The sequence below is a fragment of the Dromaius novaehollandiae genome, chromosome Z (genome assembly GCF_036370855.1).
Source record: "Dromaius novaehollandiae isolate bDroNov1 chromosome Z, bDroNov1.hap1, whole genome shotgun sequence".
In the NCBI taxonomy this organism is placed as follows: Eukaryota; Metazoa; Chordata; class Aves; order Casuariiformes; family Dromaiidae; genus Dromaius; species Dromaius novaehollandiae.
This window is the reverse complement of record NC_088132.1, coordinates 60852393-60877389: the sequence shown is the minus strand read 5'-3', so window position 1 is coordinate 60877389 and position 24997 is coordinate 60852393. Positions and strand designations below refer to the sequence as shown.

Here is a 24997-nt window from a genome sequence, read left to right as displayed (position 1 = left end):
TGCTTCCACAGATGTTTTCTACAGCAGCAATGAAAGAAAACAGAGTTATTTAATATTGAAATGAGTGGATAGATGCACAGCAGTGGCTGTGATTATTTGTGCTGCATGTTTAAAAAAATAAAAAGGTGGTGAATAGGGATCAGAGTTCACTTCAGTATCCTAGTGGGATAATGAGACTATTTCATATTCCTGGCTGTTCTGTATAAAATCAAAAGTAAGAAACCCAAAACACTCCAAAACCAAACAAATATTTGTCAGTTCCATATTGTAAAGAAAATATTTATCCATTAAAAAGAAACATCAATATCATGGCTTTTAAAAAAGCTCAGGTTTTTGAATATTACCCTGAAGTGGGAGGGGTTCTTACAGTTTCGTTTAAATGTCAGATTGTGATAGTAAGTATGCTTGAATTTATATAGCTTTTTTGATCTTTTGAAAGGGGGGGGGGACCCTCAAGCACAATGTTTTTTTTTTTTAATCAATTTATTCCTCTTAATGTTCTCTTAGTAACACTACAAATGCTTATCCAGAGAATATGCAATCAAGTCAAACATCAGAAATGAAGCGCAGATCTAATACTAATCTCAGCAGCATTGTTAATGGTATACAATTAGAGACCATTCTTCAGATGAGATATTGTAGTAGCACTTACTTTGATAGTTTGGCTGTCCAGAGGGAAGCTAGTTTCCAGAGCTGCCTTTAGAAAAAGAGCAAAAGGAAATGTGTGAGAACTAAGTTATAACAACCTGGGGTGGTGCTGTGTAGTGTCAATGGCGGGGGGGGGGGAACATGACTCTAATATGCTTCTCAAATGAGAGCGATTTGGCCATACAAGTGCCAATGAGCATTGTATGTTATTGTGTAGTATTAGTATAAAAACCAGAATTACAATTGCTTGGGTAGCTGAACATATTTTATTTATAACTGTAAACTTAAACTGTAATTTTTCTTACCTTTTTTTAAAAAAAAAATATTTCTGTGGTAGATCTACCTTAAATTACAGATTTGTGCTCTCGTAGCTCTGCCTTACTAATGTCTTGGTCTATGAATATAATAGAGTACTGAGTATTACTCCATTTCAGTAAAAGCCTGTGCTTAAGATACAGTATCTTCTTATTGCAGGTATTTATCAAGCATTTTCTGTTTCTTATCTCAGTTTAAAAATATTTTTGTTGTTAATTTCTTTCTACAAAGATAATCTGTTTTGTTGTTAATTTTTTGGTATGTTAAAGCCAAGACTTCATTGTTATATGATTACCTTGTTATAATTATGAAAATAAATAGAAATAAGCATTCCAAAGATTCCTTTTGATATACTAACGGTGGGTTTGACATGTCATAAATCCTCAGGTTTTTTTAGAATAGTTATTTTCCAGTTTCTCAACTAACTTGCAAGAAACCTGGTTAGATAGTTTCTAGTTTTAATAAAGCAAGAAAACACTATTGTTGAACCAAGAAAATAGCAATACCATCACCACTCTTAGAAATAAGTAAAGAGGTTTTATAATTAGTTTGATCAAGAATCTTGAATCTTTAAAATAAAACAAAGTAGTAAATTCAAGTCTAGTAAGAATTTACTTCATAGAATACAAGAAACTGGTGAGTTTAGCAAATGCTGTCTACAGAATTCACACTCAGCATTGCTCTTCTGTAAGTTACTGAAATTATCTTGCTGACCTGCCGCTTGGAGTTCAGTGTGGTGGTGGTCTGCTGCTTATTGTTGTTGTGGGTTACCTACATACATATGTGTGTATGTATATAAATATACATACATATGTATGTAATGAGATTCCTTTTAATTTTTGTATTAAACAATTGATTCTATTTACTGTATTTACTAAAACATATCATGTTCCTCCATCTGTTGTTACTATTCACCGTTGTTGTTTCATGAGAAATGGCCTTTCCTTCATTTGCTGTGAATATTACATGTGACTGAGTATGATGTTTGTTTTGGTGTTCGCTGTCTGCATGACGGCATCCAGCCACCGAACAGTTGAGCATTGTTTTCATATCAGGTGCAGGGAGAATCAGACTGTAGTTTCACTTTAAAATGGTGTTGTTCCAGAAAACCCTTTTCAGAAGTCTTTCATTTCCGGTTACTTGTTCTCTCCCCAAATTGCAGCCCTTGGATTCATTGGTTTGTACTGGCCTGAGTGTTTGCTAGTCTCTTTTGTAAAATGAAGGACATAACCAATCCTTTTTTCAAAATGATGTTGATTTTTGTTGTAGAGACAGAAACAAATAGCCTGGATGGGAGGCAGGAGGAGGCCGAAAAACCTTAATTTTGTATCCTCATCGTTGAGGTCTTGAAAGCACAACCAGAGAATTCCAATCCCATGTCCTTCTGATGTTTCAGTTACTCTTCAGTTTCCTTCAGGTTTGAGAGCCATACTTCACCTTCATAAAGAAGGCAAGAAGAAGGGTTATGGTGAAACAGTCTTCCAGGTCGGGGCTTGCTGGATACTGGCTGCTGTCTGTTAAATTAGAATCTCGCCATTCCTTTCTGAGACGAGTAGATTGTTTTTGGAGGAAACCTGAGCCAAACCTTAAAAAGAGAAACAAAAGAAACCCCCAAAACCTTTTAGCTTTAGTACATGATTTGCTGATGAGCAAAGAGATGCCAAGCCATTTTGAGATTAAAGAATGAAGATGAAGGATAATTCTGTCACTGCTTTCCTGTAAGAGCAGAGGATGTTGGAGTTTCTTGAGGTACTAAGACATTTACAGTTTCTCCACGTTCCATGGGACTGGAATTTGCTGTCATTTGCTGGAGATTCTTTTATAATGTGCTAGGAGTTTTGAGTTGGCTTTAACAGCAAACCAGATATTCAGTAAATGGTCATTTTCTGTAGTTGTAGAGAAAAACCTGTGATGTCTTTAAAGACCCATTAACATCTCTAAAGACAGACTGATATATTTTTATTTCCAGTATAGGAACCTTCATTTGTTGTTTTTTTAATATAGAAGAATAGATGTGGTTAACTTTTGTTTTTTTAGTGTATTACATAAGATTGTTAAGAAACAGTATGTTTTTCTTCTCTCCATAATTCTCTGTTTCAACAGGAATATTTTGGGGCTTCTCTCACCTGGCCAAATAGACAACTTTGTGTTTGTTAGGCTGCAGTACATGCTTTTTCCTCCCCTATGTCATTCCCTTTCATGTGTTTACACATCCACAACTCCACAACTCTGAAATTGTAGATACTGAAGTGGGCTGAAAGGAACCTGACCAGACACTCTTGTGTGTAGTTCCTCTCCTTTCCCTTCTGTATAAACATCTGATAGCTGGTTTCATTTTCAGCTTTGCTGCAGATGTGACTGGTAAACACCCTTTTGAGGGGCGGGGGAAAAGTGTGTTCACCAGCATAGAGTGTGAGCGGTCACATCCTGTTAGCATCAGACAGGAAATTCAAGTGACTAACAATGCATTGAAACTAACTCTGTTCAGAAGTACTACTTCTTTTATAGCCAATTAAGAGGTTAGGAAAAAAACTTGTCATCTTAGATTCTGCTTGTAATGATCAGAGTTCCTTTTTTTTTAAATATTCATCAAAACATAGCTAGACATGCGGTTCAGCAGGGGTTTTGGTAGATCTGCTGTTGGGTTGCCTGGTACTTGCATGATGGGAGTGTTCAGGGAATCATCCATGTGTTCCAGGAAAGAGTGGTATTTCTGGATTAATACTTAGTTTGTATCCAAGCTTCTTGTTGGTCTCACTTTCTTTCATTGGTCATGACCTTTCAAACTGATTCTTTGCTTTTCTGCTTCCAGGGACTTTTTTTTTTTTTTTTTTTTTTTTTTCCTATTCAGTAAAGATGTCTCAACACTTACAGGTACTATCCATTGCTGTTACATCAGTCTGGTAGAATTACAGTATTTATTTTGCCCTAGAGTCTTCAGTAATTTTGTCTGGCTATTGTAATAGTTACACAGAAGTTGTTACTTCAGTATTTTTTAGCTGACATCACCAGTGAAATTCAGTCTGTAGTTAACAGGGTTGATAAATGGCTTTCTGTTATCAGCAATATAATACATGGGTTTGTTCCAAATACCATTGAGCAATTTCCAATATAGCAAAGTACTTTTTGGTAATAAAATTAAATGTACGAAGAGTTTAACAATTGAAGCATTTGATGAAAGCATAGTTTATCTATTTTCTTTGTTGTTGTAAAATAGCATGCAGTCTGTAAAAACAGACGTGTCAAGTTTACAGATAATTAGGTGGCCAGCACCTGCCAATCAGCACTGGAAAATAAGGAAATAACAATGGTTAGGAAAAGGTAGACTATAACTGCAAGTGAGTGAGACTCAGACCAATCTTAATTTTGAATTTTTGCTTGTACCTCTTTCACTTCCTACCTGTTAGCTGCCTTGAAGGTTTGTTTACATAATAACTAGCGCATTTGCAATGATGCTCTAACAATAAATGTAGCATGTGTGGTGTTTTAAAGGCATAGCTATTTGAAAGACATGTCTTCAAGAATAGTGTGTGGGAAATATGGGAGATTACTTTAAAAAAAAAAGGGGGGGGCAGAAGAACTGAACTCAAAACTTTAAAACCCTGAAAGATTTAAGTATAGGCTTATGCATCTTTTCAAACTATTCTGGCAATTCTCAAATAGCAATAAAACTTCAGTCAAACTTTTTATAAATTCTTGCTGAAGTGGTTGAATGGTTGCTAGTATGAACAGCTAACAGCTGTAATCTAATCAGAGGCTGGTAGCAGATGCTTCTGGTGATCTGTTTGATCAGTTGTCTGTGTGTGTGGGGGGGAGTTTCTGTGAAGTTGTGAACCCTCATTTTCAGCATTGGGGTGTGCGTGTGTACGTGCGCAATTGACATTTTGGCCTGCTTGAACAAAAAGTGCTATAAGGCTACCCTTTGATCAGTTTTAGCCTTGCTTATCATGTCTCAAATTTTAAAGTGCTCTTAAGTCATTCAAAGTCTTAAAACATATTCTAATATATGGACTGATACATATGTAACACATAAATAAAGATATCTGTCCACATAATCATTGTTACCTTTCGAGTTCAGAAAGTAGGTGGATAAATAGATTTTGTTGTTGTTCTTAGTTCCATTTTATATAACTGTTGTGGAATTAATTTCCTATGTAGTAGTATTGCAGTTAATGTATATGAATGAGTGAAGACTATATTTAATTGAAATAGACATCTGTATAGTTTAAACCATCTATATATTTTTGAATTTCCTAGAGGTGCCAGGCATCTTGGATTAGGTGTCATCCTCAGATAAACTTGGAGGAAGTATGAAATGTCTTACATAAATTCTAAAAAAGGTGTGTGGCACAAAAAAAAAATTAAGTAGAGATCTGATTTTTTTTAATAATTAGCAGACATATCAATCCAACCACTGGGTATTTTCTAACGTTAAATTTTGTAGCATGGTAGGTTGTCTTTACAAGCAGAACACAACTGATTTCTCCCTTAGGCCTTCCTACTTTTGAACCTTTAATGATTACAAAGAAAAGCTTCTGACTGTAGAGAATGATCCCCCACTCCTGGAAGTAAGATACTTGTATCGGTACGCTGATTTTCCTCTTTTGGCTGCGAACACTGAACCTGACGTAAACTTGTGTCAAGGCTTTAATGGTTTGGGGGATGTGGTGGTTTGCTTCCTGTTTGTCTCCTCCTAATTCTTTAGTAGATCTAGTTCTTAAAAATTTGGATGTATTCAGTGACGGGGAAAGATAAACTATAAGTGTTGTACATCTGCAAAGTTAACTTGCATCATTTCATTTTGTTTTTTTCAGATTGTCTGTCTGATGCTGTGCTATAGTATGAAACTAACATTTGTCTCCTTGCTAGAGTTCCTGGTTTTGTGGGAAGAGAAACAATGCTATACTGTGCTTTCCCTTCCATCTTTTCTACATCTATCAAACTATCCATGTGGAAGCTCTTGTTTTAAGCAATGTAAGAAAAGCTTATACTCTGTGCAACCTCAACTTTTCCTGTCTTTGGTTATAATGCTAGACTTTCTTCTTTAGTACATCCTTTCTTTGCTTCATTAGGACTTTTCTGCTTAAGGCAACTGGCCAGAAGAAGATAGATAGATGTGTGTATCTCTACCTGTATGTTTAAGCCATACTCTGTGTGTTCAAGCATGGTCTGCTAAACGTGTCTGAAAGGTCTTTTTGGTGTTCAGAGAGGAATGTTTCCTGTCACCAATCTCAAAGATGGAATACAAATTTTGCATTTCCAAAAATGAGGGTTTTTTTGTTTTAAATCTCCATATCTTAATCTGGAATGTTGGCTCTTTGAGCTGAAAAAGTAATTATTCAATGGTGTTTTGGAAAAAATGTGTGTGTTTTAGCCTGGTTTCCTGAGAAAATGAAGCTTGCATGATCATACTGCCTATCTGTGTATATTGGTTCTTCCTCAAAAGCTTTTGAGTCTGTCAGCTGGTTTACGCTAAGCTTGAAACTGAGGTGACATTTTGTAAGATGATTATTTCTCTGAGTTTTGTAGAAGGGAGAGAGACACAAACTTGTGCTCTTGCTGAGAGGAAGAGGTAGAACATGGCTGGTGTACACTGGACAGTAATCAGCTAGCCAGGTTGCACCATTTATACTTGCTGTCTTCTGCTGAGTACGAATATTACAGGAGCCACGTAAGGCAGAGGGGAATATCATAGCAATGATTGAATTTAGAGGGAAAAAAGATGCATCTCCATAGCAAATGAAATTTAATTAGTTCCAGTGTGAACAGTGTGATTTGCTGAAGTTTTCCAGACTGAATGGTATTGCATGGAATTGAAGTAACTTCTTTACCTGAGGGCTTGGAAATCATTCCTTTTAAACTGTAGTTGGATAAGCTTGTGGAAACCACATTGGTTCTCTGTGTTATATTCTGTCTTTAAATGAGGTATTTAAAATTAAGATATATGAATTTTATCTTACTCATTACTTAAATTTAACTTTTTTCTAGCTAAATTGTAATGCTCCTTAGAAGGTGGATTTTATTACATTAAGCAAAAATGCTATCTGATAACCTTCATAAAGGTAGGGATAAGAAGATATGTCGTGAACATAGGACTGACATTTCAGAACTGCTGATTCAAAACTCTCTGCTTCTGTGCAATCTAGTGCTGTGCTGGCAGATGACAAGTTACAGGCTAAATTTTGACTGAATCCAGTAGAGTTTGTAGGTGTATTAAACCATGTTTAATACAATTGTGTGTTGAAGTGTTTATACACACACACACACACACACACGTATGTGTATATACATATATATATATATACACACACACATGCATACATGTGCGTATACACATGCATATGTATGCATATACATTATACATATATACCGTATGTGTATATACTGTGTGCGTGTGCATGCATGCACACACATGTGCACACTCGCACACTTTAAGTATTTACCAGCCATGGGAAGCTTGAGAAAATGCCCTATTAGGTATTTCTGAAACTGTCTTGTAAGTTTTTTAATTCACCCATTTCTGCTTTACAGTGCCTGAAAATGACAACAAAGCGGAATTTGTTTGTGCGGCTGGTGCCATGCCGCTGTCTGCGTGGAGAGGAAGAAACAGTCACTACTCTTGATTATTCTCACTGCAGCCTGGAACAGGTGCCTAAGGAGATTTTCACTTTTGAAAAGACCTTGGAGGAACTCTATTTAGATGCTAATCAGATTGAAGAGCTTCCAAAGGTGTGTTGCATGATTTTCCTATTTGTGATGCGTATTAACTCTGTTACTTCATCAGCATTGGTAGGACCTGATAGTGCCTAGCTTCCCGTTTCAGCTTTCAGGCTGCAATTTGCCAAATGCTTTTAAGTTGATTTTGGTCCCAGAAGAAACAGTCCTGGGAGAAAGAGTATTTATGCATTTTAGCTGGACCAGTTTCCTGTACTGGTTTGGAAAGAAACTGCTCAAATAACTGATCCACCCCAAGAATAGAAGATGGTGCAAAGCAGAAGAGGTAGGATAACTTACTTCTGTAGCAGTGTCTGCTGATACTGACTAACTATATGCAACAAATTGTGGTGTTATTTTGAATCTCCAATAACATATGAAGACAATACAAGCAAGATTAATGTCTTGTTCAAATCTCAGTGCCCCACAGAAGACAGCTGCAGTCCAAAGCATTTATGTACTTGAAGTCCCACTTTCTACTTTGGTACAGTGAGTTTTTGAAGTATTAAGTTCATAAACTGGAGAGCTGGAATATCAGTTTGATTACATCTTAAATCAATATTTATTGTTAGTTCTGAAATTGGAAGACAAACTGCATTGAATTAACAGTATACTAGAGAAAGGAATGAAAATTTGTGTCAGGGAGACTTTCGAGAAGTACAAGATGACCATTGCAATAGACGTTACATTACTAGATCCTATCTTGATAGAATTAGGTTAGTAATTAATATTTAAGACTGATTGATCATAATTGTGTACTAGTCTTCACTGCCATGCAGGATGACTGTGGAATGCTTTGTTAGATTTTTAGAATGTTTGTTATGTTTTGCTGTTCTAGATTTTTTGGAAGTAAAGATAGTTGAAACTAATAAAGAAATAAAGCAATTTCAGTGCAATAACTTAATTGATCAAAGATCTGGATTCTGGTGAAGATGAGTTAAACCAGCTGAGTGCTTTTGAAAATCCACCCTTAAATGCACCTGAAAAACCATCTATGAAAATCCATACCCATATAGTGAATAGGCTAAAAACATATGAGTTGAAACTGGATGTTGTTGACAAAGTCAGTTATAGTTTAGACTTTTTATCACTCTATCATGTCTCTTCCCAAACAGTCTGTTTCTTTGTACTAGATTTAGACATTTTAATTTTTAACAGTTTGCTTGTTAAGGCCTTGTGTTAGCTTTGTATTGTTTTTCAGATAATTACAAAACTTCATTCCTGTTTCTCTTTGCATTGTCTTTGTAACAAAGAATATTACACACATAAAAAAACAGTATAAAATACTACTTTTGTTAGCCAAAAAAATTAAATCTTCTGAACTCTTCCTGTGGTAAATTTCTAATTTATTGCCCAAATAACAAGAATTAAGAAAATGATGTCTTTCCAACCAGAAAATTCTATTTAAAAAAAAAATTAATCTTAAAAGAGGAGATGGCCTGTAGTGTCATGATCAAATGAATGTGTGTTGGAGTTTTAGACCAGAAAAAGCTGTTAAGTAGTTTGCTTGGTCTTCTTTTTTTGTTATGTGCCATTTGATTTCATTAGTCAGCTCCTGTATGAAATCCAGTTTCGATATGTGAATAAATTGAGAGGTGGTCAGTCTTACTTGCCTTGGCCTATTTCAAAATTAAGTTCTCCTCCCTATTAAAAAGACTGTTTCAACATTTGGATTTCAATCTCTTTTGCTTTTCTCTGCTGGACTGAAGGGACCTATAATACTGTACACTCACTTCATATTAATGTATTTGTATGTTATAATAAGTCATCTTTATAGTCTTATTTTTGAGAAGTTAATATTTAAGTATTTTTGGTAAAGCATCCTCTTCAGCTTTTGGGTCATTTTGGTAGTTATTTTTTGCTACCCTTCCCATTTTTGACCATCCTGAGAAAGCCAAAACATAGCAATTCAAGCACCATAAAGAAAACGAGCAGAGAGATTAGGGAGTAGTAAAGACATAGTAAAACAATTTTTTTACATAGTTGGTAGAAATTGTAATCTTAAAACTAGTTGGAAGCATAAAGTCTACCAGAGAAGTTCTGTAACACTTAAACAAAAACAACAAGAAAAACTGTTTTGCAATTTGGTACCCTTTGTATGGGACAACATAACTGTTTGTTGGGCTGTCTTGTCAGCCTGATCACTGAAATGGTCTGTGGGTTTTTAATCACCCCCAATCTCACACAAAATTGTTGGGGGAAGAAACTTTATATACCCACAACTGTTTGAACATAAATTACTCAGGTTAACCTTTTTAACCACTTTCTTGCAGATATTTATTATGTGCTGTCTGGAAACTTCCTATTTTTCCTTCTATCCCAGTAATATTACTGGTCTTACATTGTCAATTTGTAAAGCTTTTGGGTAAGAATTTCGAGATATACCTTGCATATAGGAAGAGATCTCCCCTAAGCTGATACTATATAAATTCTTATAATAAATACGTACAGGGGCTATTGTGGACAGGTTTCTGTCTCCTTAAATAAAACTTACACTAGTTTTCATCAGAATTTTGTTGGATTTTTGTAACTTGAGTTAGGAACTATGGTAGGGTAATAGAAACTTTTTGGAAGATAAAATGGAATAAAACTAACTTCTGTTAGAAAAGATCGGTCCCTACTCAAATATTATGTTCCAAAATGATTTGACTTTTAAAAATGGGTTTGTTCATCTGTTTTTTGTGCCCCCCCCCCCCCCCAATAAACTTTAACTTCTGGGTATCATCTAAACTATTTTTTATGGAAAATACTTTGTACTATGTATAACTGCAGTTCACAGTTTCTGTGATACTGGAAGGAATTTGTAGGAAGTGCTGAACATAGCTACTGGTTTGCTGTGGCCGTTTACAGTTTTTTGCTTTCCTAAGCATTGTAAACTTAATTCATTTTGAGTAAACTAATTGTCAAATGGAGTTTCTGCAGTGAAAGACTCTGAACAGTCTGGCCTTCAAGCTTTGAGGTCAGACGTTTAAGGGGATTAATAACAAAAGATATACAGAGGAAACTAGGAGTAAGTCACATTCACTCTTTTCTTTGTTTCAATAGCAACTTTTTAACTGTCAGTCTCTGCACAAGCTGAGTTTGCCAGACAATGATCTAACTACATTGCCAGCATCCATCGCAAATCTCATTAATCTCAGGGAACTGGATGTCAGCAAGAATGGTAAGTCACTTCACTTATTCTATTGGGGTTGCTTAAAAGGCAAATCAACATGACTGTATAAAGGTAGAAGTGAAAGTATTATTTTTAGAGACTCTAAATCTAGTAAATTTTAAATTGCTGGTCTAAATCATTGCTTCACATGAAAGGTTCTCTTTTATGGTCTGTTTGTAGTATTCGTTGTTTGTTGTACCTACCAAATTAATTGGTTTGTACTTTGAGATTCATTACTGAAAAACTGATGTGGTGAAGTACTTTCGTATTCTCTCAAATATGCATATGCACAAACGTATTACTTCTAGTGGCTTTTCTGGTGTTACACTATACTGGAGGAAAGTTGTGTTTGCAAAAGCATTTGTAGAGTGTTTTAGGATTCTCTCCTCTGCTTGGTTTCAGATGAAAGTTGTTTGTTTATAGTATACAGTCTGAATACCAATAGGACTGGACTGCTTTGCTATCTTTGCTATGGGGATGGTAACTTCTGTTGTGTGGGTGGGAGTGAGTGGCTTTGGACAATGACAAGTTCACTTGCCTGACTTTTTAAAAATCTATCATTCTGTGCAAGTTAGTGCTTGATAGATTATGAAAAGTTGTCAGCCAAGAATTGTGCATATGGGGTTTTCTAATGGTACTGTTTTGTCAAATTGGCAGCTCTGTGCAACTGCGAGGAAATTGAAATAACTTATATTGTCATCAAACTTGTTTTTGTGGTTTGTTTTAAAAAAGCATATTCAATCATATGCTGAATTGATGAGAATGTAATAGTCTTGCCTTGCTGATTCAGAGTGAAGCTTGAGGACCTGTTGCAGAGTAAGACTAAAAGTTTTCTTGATTTAGATTGTCATATTTACTTCCCATTGATGAAATGTCCAAAGCCCAAGCAGAGCTCTGGATATTCATATAGGGATGAATTGTTGAATGAGAGTTCTCCATAACTTGCTGTAAAAATTTTAGGTCTTTACCAAGGTTTGCTGTTGTTTGTCTTTTTTTTTCATTTCTGATAAATTTCAGTTTTATGTAGAGATCAAAATATCTGCTTAAACTGATGTTGGAAAATAAGAGTTGCATAAATATGCAAAATATCTTCATATATCAAATTCATTATTTTTTCAGACAACTAGCTAATTGTGACTCCATAAAATTAAAAGTCCTGCTTTTTTATAAAATATCGCAGTCGTTGAGGTATTGTCGTTCTCCTTCATTGTCCATTGTAGCCCTATCTATGCTTAAACTGTTACTTTATTATTTCTCTATAATGAATATAGCATTTACAGTGTGATAAAGTGACTTGATTGTTATTGCTCTGTTCCTGGTACAAGCCGTAGACAAAGTAGTCTTTCCTAAAGAACACTGTCCTTAAACTTTCACAATTAAGTCATCTTTTTGTCCTAATCTGAACAATTAAAAGGATTATCTGTTTCCAACACAGAAGTTCTCAAGAAATAAGATTTGAAAGCAGCAAAAGGGTTTTTGAGTTCTGGTATTGGCAAATTCCTCAGCTTATATACACAAGTAGGCAGCTTGTCAGTCACTGACGAGAGAGTCAGTTGTCCATCCAAAACAATGTAAGCTTTAGCTAAGCCTTCGAAGAGCTGCTGAAAGAACACTTGTTACTATGAGGTGTATAAAGTATTTAAGAAGGCAATAGCTCAGTGACTTGCTATCCTAATAAACTGTGAAGCCGTTTTTTTGGGGGGGTTGTCTTCTCTTTAATGTCTTGCAGGACAAACAATTGATGGGGCACTAATTTAAATTATTATTATGTGCCTGTTGTCAATCTGTGAGATCACACATTCGCTTTTCTTTGGCCATCTTGTTCTCCCCAAGCCCACCTCTCCTGAAAGCTTTGTAAAGTCTGGAAACAAGCTGGGGTCCCTGTTTGGTTAGGGAAAGAGTGGTGGAATTTTTTTTCTGGTTTCTGATAAACTTGATCCTGTTTGAGACTTCAGTTTGCCAAGATAGGTGCCTTTTCCTTTCTCTTCTGTATTTACTGTTGCGACCATGGGAATTCTCTTTGTTCTTTCTGACAACCGGAATGCTATTCTCTTTCCTTGTGTCCCCTTCTCTCTTGATAAGAACTTACATCTCGGTTTCCCACTCGCCAGGATTGTCATGCTTTTTCTCTCTAACATGACTAAATATAAATCTCTTCAGTTTTCCAAGAACCAGTAAAGCTGATCAAGCATCTCTGTTCTCCCCCTTCTTGCCCCCTGCCCCCGATAGATATTGAAAGAATATGTTACAGCAGCAATGGGTTTTGTGGGAGGCACAAGAGTTGCTTTCTCTAATCTATCAAAAAATTGGCTGGGGAGTAACCAGCAGTCTTAGTGAAGAATAATGAGAGATGCCAAACTGTAAAATTTTGCATCGGTTTGTTTGTCATTTTGCTGCAGTTATGGCAATTATGAAGGTGATAGTCCTGTGTTTTTCTTCTAGTGTTAATATGCTGTAAGTATTATCATCTGCCACAGATGGAGCTAAAGCATGGAGTGCAGATGGTTTTGGATCAAATATGCATTTAGTTTGTAAAGGTTATGGTTTTAGAAAGGTAGCTACAAAAGCAGACTTTCATTTTCAAATACTAATGCACATGAAATATGATAGAGTTTTCATGTAGGATAGTTGAGCTGTTTATGGCACAGGCATACTGGAATGTATTGACCAAAGACATACATTTCAGTTTTTTAAAGAGCTGATAGAAAAATGAAGAATGAAGCTTCAGTTTTGAAATGTGGTCAGGTTACCTCATGAATTGCAGAGTCTAGCTATGTAGCCAGCCCACACAGGACAGAGGAGACCTTTTGCACAGGACAGCACCCAAATTCTCAAGTGAAACTGTGTGTGTGTGTGCGTGCATGCATAATATTTGTTTTCTCATTCAGATGAGAAATCAAAATTGCAAAAATTTATCAAGACAGCAGATGCTATCATTAAAAAAAGTATTAGTCTGAAAAAGCAATTTTCATGGAAAATGTTTTAATAGATCATAAATTGCCTTTTTCAGGTTTAAATGTGTCTGATACAACTTTATGTATTATGTATATGAATGACAGAGGCATGGCAGATGTGCATGTGTGGTTACTTAAGAATGTCCATATTTGATCAACACAAATTTTCACCTGGTCTAGTGCCCAAAAGCAGAAGCCTAGGCAAGAGTTACTAAAGCACTGAAAGCCAGTACACATGCATGCTTCCAATCTCCAGCAGCTTGTGCTGCTGGGCCTTCTTGAGCCAGACACGGTGGTTTTTTTTATTTAGTCTCTATCACTGGATTCCTTCTCCATTTAATTTATCCTTTTTTCTCTTGATGTGATGATGTGTAGCTTGAGGCGGGTGCTGAATTAGAGTGCAAGCCTGCAACAGTTGCATGTTCTGAAGCACACAGAAGTTTTAGTATAAACATTTGGTTTGGAATATACTATTTGTGGCTGCTGAAGAGGTCAAGGCTACATGAAGATGTAGCCTAAAATATCAATTTGCTGCTATGTGTGCAGTAAGCAGGGAACAGAGTTAATTTTAACTCTGTCTTTAGTCTTGGCAAGAGCGAATAAATTCTGTATCTTTTTGAAGTACTGAGTACTTCAGTTGTCCTCTATGGCATTTTAACCTGATTCCCAAGGCTATTGTGAGCCCTTAATATCAAAGGTGTCCCATTACTTCTCTCCAAGTACACTTCAGCTTTGGAGCTTTTCCCTGGTTTAGTCGGCATCTAGAAGGTTGTGGAGGACAGTCATGGAAATATTTTTACCTCTCCCTTGAAGGGGAAAGCGTTTATGTTCACTGTATGATGGCATGTATACGTGGTTTGCGTGGACAGAAGAGTTAGCCTCGCAGGTTACTGGAACCAAGTGATACGAAAGGCTGAGGCATATGATGAGGTGACTGCCAGGGAAATTACTTCCCAGGCTTCCAGGGAAGACTAGCCTTGAAATCCCTGTGCCAATGAAGTTAACTTGGGCAACAGAGTGAGAGAGTCTGTTAACTCCTTGCTAACAGGTAGCAAAGAAAAAAGTTTGGATTTTTAAGTTATATATTATTAGGACTTTTGAAAGACTAAAATAGCAAGATTAAAAAATAACAAGTAGGGCCAAAAGATGCTTAATAGTCTCTTAGATATTATGAAGTGGTTCTTTTTCACTGTAATGTTGAAGCAAATTTAAACATGTCACCTTGTCAGTTTGTGTTGCAGGGTATTTCCTTGAAGGGGGGAAAACCCCCCACATCTGCCTATAAAATAATTTAAAGTAATTTTAAAGATTTTTGTACTATTAAGAAATGCAAATCTAAATCAAATATTTTTGTTTAATGTTTTAAAATTACCTGCTGACTTGGCAAGCGAGCTTTTGCATGCAGTGTGCCAAAAGTTAGGGAGTTGGAGGAGAATATCCACTCCAGTGTGGCCCATCTGGTGGATTTAGAATTTGTCAATGAAGTGAGAAGTTCTGATAGTTAGCAGGGACACTGAAGCAAATTTTATTCTCCACAGGGAGAAGTAGGAGAGGAAGATCCTGTATACGTAAATAGCTTGCTGTCATTTCCCTTTTCCTCCCTGTACCAAGGTGGTACCATCCGTGATAGTGAAATAAAAGAAATGATATTAAATCTGCTGATGACTCCTGAGCCTATAGCTTTAATATAATACATCCTCATATAGAGGCTATACATTTGAACTTTATCCTAAATGTAGGCAGCTTTTCTATTTACAGTTATTTTTTCAAGTGTTTTTAGTAATTTCTTTCTTAAATATTTTGTCTGTCTTGTGAAAGACACTGAATAGAATGTTTCTGCAAAATAAAATTAAATTCTGTATAAAAAGTACATAGGATGTGAACAAAATGGAATTCCAGTGCAGTTAAGGCATAAATTGGGTCTTGAATATGGAATTCGAGTGCACTCCTCTGAAATTCTGAGATAAGTTTAATACAAATCTGTTTCTGGACTCAAATTTCCATAACACAGAAAAGGCATTGTTGTAGAAGTAATTATTTCTTTTTTAAGATGTGAATTGTATCTTATACCATTTTTTGTAAAGGCACATTTTGAGTGACTCTTCGCTAAAGTCATATTAATGTACTGGTGTCAACCTAAGTGGCTGATGAGACAACATTGAGTTTGCAGCTGAGGATGATAGGGGGAGGGGAAACAAGCAATGTGCAGCTTTAGATACTCGTGTTACCCTTGGGTTTCAGGTTACTCTGGGCACTTGACAATGCTAACAATAAATTAGACATAAATTAGATGTTGTTTAGAACCATCTGAAGCCTGGTAATCTTCCGAGACAGTGTTAGGAACGAAACGGCTGCCTGCAACCTTCCTAGTATCCCACGTTTTGCAATTTTGCCTTGCCCTGACATGTTTCATATTATGGAAATGTGTGTCAAGTGTGCCTTCAAGAAGCAGCGTTCTTAGTTATCCTTGTTTTCCAGAGAAGAGGCATTTAGGGATCTGTCTTCCTTCTCAAACTCTCTTACATTGTGTAAGGAGCCTAGAGTTGGCCTGGAGAGATCTTGCCCTAAAAATTGAAGCTCTTCCAACTGGTTTGAGGATGAATGCTTGGAAAACTCTGTTTAGTTTGCTGAAGTTTTCTAGCTGTGCTGGGACATGCTTATACAAGGAATAAAAAAAAAAGAGAAGTGTGCTTGTAGTCTTGGTTGCCCCCTGTATCAGCTCAGACAGTATACAGCACAAGTTATTTGTAGTTGGAGAAAGTGATTAGGAAGCATTATCCATTTAAATCAATCAGGAGTCTAACAGCATAAACACAGAACTCATTATCTTATGAACTTTTTAAAAATGGTATGAGTTTTTAGCTTTCAAAATAATATTTTAAAATTTTGAATTTTGCAAACTGTCTCAAAACAAAAATTTTAGAAATACTAAACTTGACTCATACTTCCAATGAGTTCAAAGCAGTTTGAAGATGAGGAGGAAAAGCTTATTTTTGAGAGCCAGCTTTGTAATATGGTATACACAAATGTAAACATGGGATCTTTATTTTAAAGCTGTGAAGTGCTATAAAAAAGTACTTGGTATCTTTAATGTGGCTGCTTTTTCCAAATGTGGGCACTTATTCTGCAAAAAAAGCCTTTTGTCTTAATTGTGAGTAAATATATTTTGTTACTGTGTAAATGAGAAAATATATTAATGTTAAGTACCCACCTCACTAACAAAATGAACACCAAATATATTGCCAATACAGTTTGTTGTTGTAAATCTCATTATATTGTAATAGTTATCACAACCAATAAGAATAAATTTTTCCTTAAGTTTCATTAACAAAGCTTAAAAATCACCCTGTGGAGATACTTACTAGTTTTTAAATAAAAACACTAATTTGCTTCTGTTAGGTTTGTGGCTCAACTGACGTTTTTTCATTGATGTTTGAAAAGTCAGTGTAATAACTGTTTGGTTTCCTGTCCAACCTCCCCCTGCAAGCAACCCTCCAAATAAAGATCCCACATCCATTTTTTTGTTGCGTGAACGTAAGACAGGAGCATAGTTGTAGTTTAAACCCACAAACCTGCAAGCGAGCATAATTAAAGGGAGGAAAAATAGAAAAATTTTGTAGGGTAAAGAAGTGGAGAAAAGTACTTTATAAAGTAAAGATGGAGAGGTGAATCTGTTTACCAAGCTGTTAGCAGACACTTGTGAAGCAAAATTGCTTCAAATAAAAAATGGGTAAATACAGTGGAGTTCCTGTGAATTTTGTTAATTTTTTATAAGATTTTTAAGTGAATGGTTTTGATTAAAAGCAAAAGTTTTTCAAATAAGGGAGCTATTCTGTGTAAGCCAAGTGGGGGGAGTAGAGAATGAAAGGCATATAAATTTAATCTGTGTTTTGTTAAATCCATAACAAGTTTAATAACTTAATAGTTTAAATCTATGACAGGTTTCCATTTGAGTTGTACTCCTTGAGAAAGGTAGGCTTCTTCCACAGGTCTCAAAGATTGTATTTTTGCCTTTAGTAAGGGAGAGAAAGCAAGCTACAGATTCTGTAACACTAATACAAGTATAGACGACCCAAGCTGCAAGGTATTTTACTAGTCTCAGTGCTGCAGCAGTTGGCAGTGTCTTCCGTGTGAGACAGCAAGAAGAGCAGCTGATGTGACATGGAGCAGTCATCAAAAGCTTTGGGATATTGTTTGCAGAACTAGATGAGCATATAGTGGCTGCAGTCTATCCTTACTCTTGGAATTACGACTTGATTTAGAATAGGCTTCATTAGTGATAAAGGCTAGCATACTGAGACCCACCTTTTCCACACGTATGCAACTCTGCCTTGTGCGGAGCTGTAACTCCAGCTCTGAGCAGGGAGCTGTTACTGCTGTCCTACAGCCTGGTCAAGCATCTCATGGAAGCATGAGTTCCTGGATCATCTGAAACCAGCTGCAGCAGTGGATCCTCTAGGAATTTTGGAAAGAAGAATCAATGTTAGGGAGCTGTTACTGCTGTCCTACAGCCTGGTCAAGCATCTCATGGAAGCATGAGTTCCTGGATCATCTGAAACCAGCTGCAGCAGTGGATCCTCTAGGAATTTTGGAAAGAAGAATCAATGTTAAAAAGGAAGGGTGAATGAGTCAACATTATGCAGTGAATTGCCTGGGATCTAAGACACTGTTTACTTTGCGAATAATGAGAAATTATGCTTTTAATACAAAAAATTTTGCAGAAATCCTTAAGTAAAGCAAATTATGTAAATAGATAAGAATATAGATCATGACCAATACTGTATCTTAAGTTTTTGGATTAAACTTTGAGCTTTTACAAAAACTCTTCATTATCTTCAGGACACCTGTGGCATACTTTCTTGAGCTCTGAAAATGTTTTATCTTAATTACCATGTTTGATTCATATTGGCTCCAGTTGCAGCAAAGGGGACTGAGTGGAGAACATACCAAAGCTGCTCTTTTTATGGTGGAGCTGCTTACAGGCAGGTCCTAGCAGCTGTTTGCCCAGGAGTTCAGACCAGGGTGAATAGATTAGCTGTGGGAGGAATGTACATAATTAAGGTTGCTCTTATATTCATGCAAGCTGAGCATATATGTTTGACTTGGTGTCATCCCCACTTGTAAGGATGCAGCCTGGGAAGGGTGCACAGAGGGCAGTTGTTCTTGCAGCAAGAGGGCTTTTTGGTCTGTCTATCTGCCTCTTATTTGGAGGAAGAAAATGTGTGTTTTTCTCACATTTCACAGAAACTGAGAGACCCAGCTGTAAACTCTTTCCTTTGGGAGTGTTACACATATAGTTTTCACAGGTCTCATATCTGTTACTGAATTTTTCCTCCTGTGCTTTTTAGGAATTGAATGAATAAATCTCTTGGCAAGCCTCTGTTTTAAAATGTTTCTGTGTGAAAAGAGGTGGAAGTTGATTCAGAGGTACTGCCACTGTTGTCTCTAGCAATAATAGTTTGAATAATTGAAGTTTAGGAATACTGGTTTTAGCATTTGATTGCGAAGAAAAATATGAGGACATGACTGGAGTATGAATAACATAGCAAAACCCTATCTTCAGTATAGGTGAAACAATAGCACATGTCAGCTCTGGGATCTGTTGCAGTACAGGCTCCTGCCAGCAATGGATCTGATCTGCACAATTTTCTGCAAACTCAGAACTGCTGATATTTGAGTGCAAAGTCTCTTTTTGAAGGAGAGAAAAAGTGTTTCCAGTTTTCTCTCCTGCTCTGCAAGTAATGCTGACCCTGGGGGGAGAGAAGGGTCTGCTATCCAGGGGAGGAGATCACTGCAACTCTAGATGGTGGGTGAGACCCCAATTATACTTACAATTGGTTTAATTCAGCCCTAACAATGAGGGGGATGTTAGCACACATTTGTTTTGTCAGCTGTGCCAAAACAGTTATTGCTCTCTGGGGAGAGAGACCAGGTGAAATTCCTTATTTTATCAGTGCTGTGTGATCCAGAACTGAGGTCGATTACCTACAGACTTATGGCCATTGACCCTAACTCCCTGTGTGACCTTTTTGGTGTCTTTGCACATGTGCTACAGCTGGTCTGGAGATGTTGATTAACCATCACCAGTCTGTAGACTGTGCTGGTTGGCTGAGGAGTCCTTGCCAAATGGAGTTTATAAATGATGAATGACTTCTGCGTTTGGCTCAGCCCAGAGAGTAATTTAGTTTTCCCTTCTCTACCCACTTGCCAAATTCTCTGCAACTATCTTCTGGTTTTATTACCTTTTTCCAATGTCAGCTATGATAGAAATTGGCCAGTGAGTTTAAAATTCCTGGTATTTGGGAAAATGGGGAGGAAGAGACAGACAAGTAAATACTAAATGCTGTTATTTAAATCTCACTTCTGTGGTTAACTGCAATGCAAAAAAAAAAAAACAAAACTTTGCTCCCAGTTTAGTTCGTGGATCCAGACGTTAGAATTAAAGATTACCAGCAAGCTGTATTTTCTCTTTTTGTGCTTTGTAAAAGATCATAGTCCATAAGCATGATGGGTTTGTTTGCTGTGAGACTGTAAGCATGATCTGTAAATCAACTACAGCACTGAAATGGGGTGGGAGTTGTTCTGTAAAGCAGGAAATAGCAGGATAAAGATCTGTATCCATATGATGCTTTTCAAGGAAAGTGGAATAAGGATGCAACAGACTGGATAACCCAGAAGTAATCTGTTGTAGTGTGTTCCTCTTCTATAATCCTTGAGTATCAGTAGATAAAGGAAGTAGCAGATCAAGAAGGAAAACGGGATTTATTCCTACCACCTGATAGAGAGGAACAATCTCTTAATTTTCTTCTGTCTTCTGAATATGTACTACAAACATTGGGTATATTGCTTCATGCTGTCATTCCCGATTTACTCCTGTTTTGAAGGATAGCTCCCATTTATCCATACTTAAGTGTTAACTGAGGTTGGTAATATGGTATGTACTGTGACAATCCGGGCTCTAAGAACGAAGCAGAATTGAAGTCATGGGCTACTTCATTGTTAGCTTTCCCTTATCGGTTGCATTTCAGTTGTTAGTTTGTTTTTGAAACTCTTGCTAACTTTTGCCCAAGGCATAGTCAAACAAGACTGCTGTAGAGTCTTCTGATTATGTGCAAAAGCGTGCTGATTTAACATGTCTGTATTTGGATAGCTAACATTTTATTTGGCTGTTCTGTTGAGAGCAAGTTTATATTGGTATTCTCTTCCTCTCTAGTGGAAGAGCCATGTTTTTGTTTTCTAGATATTCATCTCAGATTTAAGTCTTCTGTGCTTTAATGAACTCTTGATGTAGGTGGTGGACATGTTATTAATATTAAAAACATGAGTTTTTACGTGTTATACCAGAGTATCTGACATCCAAACACCAAGCTACGGTCAGTATTGTGATCATCTTTTGCTCTGACTTTTTTTCACTCTGACTCCAAGAAAACTTAGGAGTCATATACTGTGGTTGTTGTAGACCTCATTTATTTTGAGGAAAGGCATAATATCTCTTCCTCATTAACCTTACCTGCAATAGGTAAGGTACGTTTCTAGTGTTTCTGTGTAGTTTTCTAATCTTCAAAGCTATCTCTGGAGCTGAAAATACCCCTGCTGCTTCCCAGAAATAGCTTTGTTACATTACAGAAGCTATCTTTCTTAGTTTTGGTTTTTGAACTGTGAGTGAGACAAAGTGAATTGAATCAGTAGCTCTGTCTTCTCCTCCTGCTTCCACACAGTTCAACTCTCAGTAAAATTCACATGGCTAAAGCTGTATATTTATTTACACACTTGTACATGCCCACACAGGGAAACAAGAATTATCAGAAGTTTTGGCCTGTGTTACAGTTGATAGCTCAATTCCTCCTGCCCCCCTTCACTTATGTTCTTAATTGTCCTTGAGTTCAACAAGCTATTTCCTGAAAGGATCCATGATACTTAAATAAGTATTTAAACACCTGGATTAACTGTGTGGCTCAGTGTGCTTCTCTTGCCTTTTATCTTAAAATGACAGTACAACATTTGGTATGAGTCAAAAGTAAGAGCTTCAGCCATTTGGCATGACAAACAGATTTCGGTCAAGGAAGACCTAAAATCAGCTTTAGCAGAATCAGAGTTTCTATTTAAATAGAATTTGTTGGCCTAGTGAATTTTCCCCCTCAACATCATAAATTGATTTAATGTATAAGTATGTTTTGTATATATGTATTTTCTTGTCAGGTCATGATCATCATGATCTCTTATGTTGTTATTTACAAGGTCAACCTTGTTACTGCACAAACATAAAAAGTATTGAAGGCTAAGCTAGTGTGAGAAATTGTATCTTTCTTATTTTAGTAAAAACATTACAGTTGATGTTTCGCTATTTTTTTTTCCTGTTTCGGTATTCTCAGAAACAGGCACAAGGAGAGATATGAAATCCCACCTGCCAATCTCAATCAGAAGATACACTGCCCTTGTATTTGTCTCTGCAGCTGCACTGTCAGAGAGTTAATGTTGCTGGGAGTAGCATGGAATTTCACTATCACTGGAATAAAAAAGAGCATCCACAGAGTACAGTTGCTTTGTAGCTGCCTTGCTTTGTAGGTTCAGACTACACTACCCACACACCTGTTCAACATTATAGAAGCTCATAAAACTACATGCATTAATTGCAAGATAAATAGCTAAGATTTGTTACATTTGTTTTAAACTAACTTTTATTTTACTAGCTTTTTTTAAAAGTAGCAATTGATGAACACATGTTCTTAATCCAGGCCAAAGTATTGCAGTATGAATGTTTGTTATAGTTATGACAAGCTTATTTAAAATACAAACACCTGCTTTAGGGTAGAACAACAATGTAGTGGTATATTGCAAAAGCAAATGTAGTTGTGATACCATCATTTTATTTGTTTTTCATGGGATAGGAAAGATTGAGGTGAAACTCTGGGTAGCAAAATGGTTTGGTGCTGATTTCCTGCTGATTTCCTACTGATGCGGTTGATGCTTGGTTTCTGTTTTCAAAGCGTGTTTTGTCATCCACTGACAGATAGGAGTTTTGGCAGATATGTGGGTTGCAAATTTGCACTCTGACATTTCTGGAGCTAACCTTAGAAAAAGAAAAGATTTCTTAATGTTTTAATCTTCTGACAAAGGTGTCTGCAGCATGTTTTACTTTCTCTGCAAATAGCTTGAAGCTAATAATGTATCAAATGTGTGTCACATTTTGGGAGATCTCTTCAGAACCTTTGAGTGCTGTAAATATACTTTAAGAGGTGAAGCCTTTCCATTTAAACAGAATATCATACAAGCCATGCATGTGACTGACAAATCCCGTTTGAAACTTTGCTCCATGTGTATGAAAGACTTTTTTAAATCAAAAAAAAGGCATTTGCTGTAATTAGGACTGTAATTAATGACAAACAAGTAGATTAATATTTGGTAATGAGTAGTGGGAATTGTAAGTGCACTGTGTTTCTAATGCTGTTTGAACTGTCTGCTAAGTTGCAGTCTGAAATGCTTTAAAAATAGAATAGTAAAGAAATTGCATAAGGGGTGTGTGTGTGTGGTGTGTGTGTGGTTTTTTTGTTTTTTTGTTTTTTTTGTTTTTTTTGTTTTTGGTTTTTTTTTTAATGAAAATGGTCTCTAAAACAAAACATCAGAGAACCAGTTCTCTGGTTAAGTTTTTATGGTTAGTGGTTTTATGTGCATCACGATGTGCATCCTGTGAGGGTGTCTTATATTTTAACACTGTTTCCCTACATCTGTTTGTATTTTACAGGCATACAGGAGTTTCCAGAAAATATAAAAAACTGTAAAGTCTTGACAGTTGTTGAGGCCAGCGTAAACCCAATTTCAAAGTAAGTTTGTCATGTTTGTGATATTTTATATTATATCGAAACACTGCTGAGTCTCAGACATGCCCCAGACCACTTTTTGTAAGCTAGCCCTTGGAACTGGAGGCAAGGAACAGAGTTGCTTGAGTCATTTGACCCGAATTACAAGTGTCTTCATTTACCTTGTTGCACTGGGATACAGTATGGGTATGTCACTGAAGTATTTGGCCCAAATAATTACTATATGTGAAGAGTACTGCTTTATACCATGTGGCTTTTCCAGTTTTTTTTTCTTTTGTCCATCCCTTCTCTGTAAAAGTAGACAAATACACTGGGTGTTATTTCTTAATAAAAATAATTGCTTTTATTCTTAAGCCTATACAGCTGTTTTTCAAACTCAGCTTGTAGGAAGAGATTTGCCTGTCACCTTCTATAGTGACAAAATTAACTTGCCAGAAGTATCACTTGCGGAATAGAAACTTTGCTTAAAGCAACTCTCTTGGGGAAAAACAGTGTTGTGTAGGTTTTAATTTATCTAATCATTTCTAGTGAGTGCATCTTCCTTGTTAAGTATCAAAAAGATCACAGATATATAGCAAGGTGATATTTGTTCTCATTGCCTCATTGCTGTAGATATTGCCCTCAACATTTAAAAATTAATTTTGAAACTGTTCTTACAGTAAACAGTTATCTTGTGCATTTTAACAGAAATTCTGGTACCATGTTAAATTTAAATGTTATCAATGTATTATAATCAGACTCCAATACTGTGCTGTTGCTTAAGAAAGGAGGACAATGCACTGAATATAATTGAAACAAAAGTACTTTATTTCTACACTTTATTTCTACTTTACTTTATTTCTATATAGACTTCCAGATGGATTTTCCCAACTGTTAAACCTAACGCAGCTGTACCTGAATGATGCTTTTCTTGAGTTTTTGCCAGCCAACTTTGGCAGGTAAGCTGAATTTGAGGCTTAGGATCTACATTTAGTTTTAAATTACGCAGAGCAGTTTCTGCTGCTTCTCAAGCAAAGTGGGAGGTGGAGGGAAGGGCATGAGGTGTATGTTACCAACACATTTATTTCATATATTAGTTAAAGAAAAAAATCCAAATCCTTATCACCGTTGTTTTCATTGGGGTTTTGAAAGACAAACAATGTTTATAAAGAGCCAAGAAATAAAACTCATTTAGATGCTTGCTTTATTTACTACTCAAATCCAAGTATGAGACCAATATTTCTGAAATAGTTTGGTCATCATTTAGGAGGATAGGAGCAAAGAATGACATCTGTCATTCTACTTGTCCTTTCCCAGGTGCACAGATTGCTTATGTAAATCTGTAATTCCTGCCTTGTCAGGAATCTGAGAGCCATAGCATATTCATAGTATGCAGGACTAAGTGAAATTGTTGC

The 24997-nt window shown here is 36.3% G+C and overlaps 1 protein-coding gene across 11 annotated transcripts in view; it reads left to right on the top strand.

Annotated features, from left to right (window-relative positions):
• LOC112987094 (erbin) overlaps window positions 1-24997 on the top strand; it is a 114334-nt gene that overhangs the window by 41338 nt on the left and 47999 nt on the right. For all 11 annotated transcript variants that reach the window (XM_064501769.1, XM_064501770.1, XM_064501772.1 and 8 more), the window contains 4 exons: window positions 7495-7692; window positions 10723-10840; window positions 23528-23606; window positions 24452-24541. In XM_064501769.1, the coding sequence (XP_064357839.1) occupies window positions 7504-7692; window positions 10723-10840; window positions 23528-23606; window positions 24452-24541 (476 nt within the window). In that variant the 5' untranslated portion in view covers window positions 7495-7503. The remainder of the gene's footprint in view (window positions 1-7494; window positions 7693-10722; window positions 10841-23527; window positions 23607-24451; window positions 24542-24997) is intronic.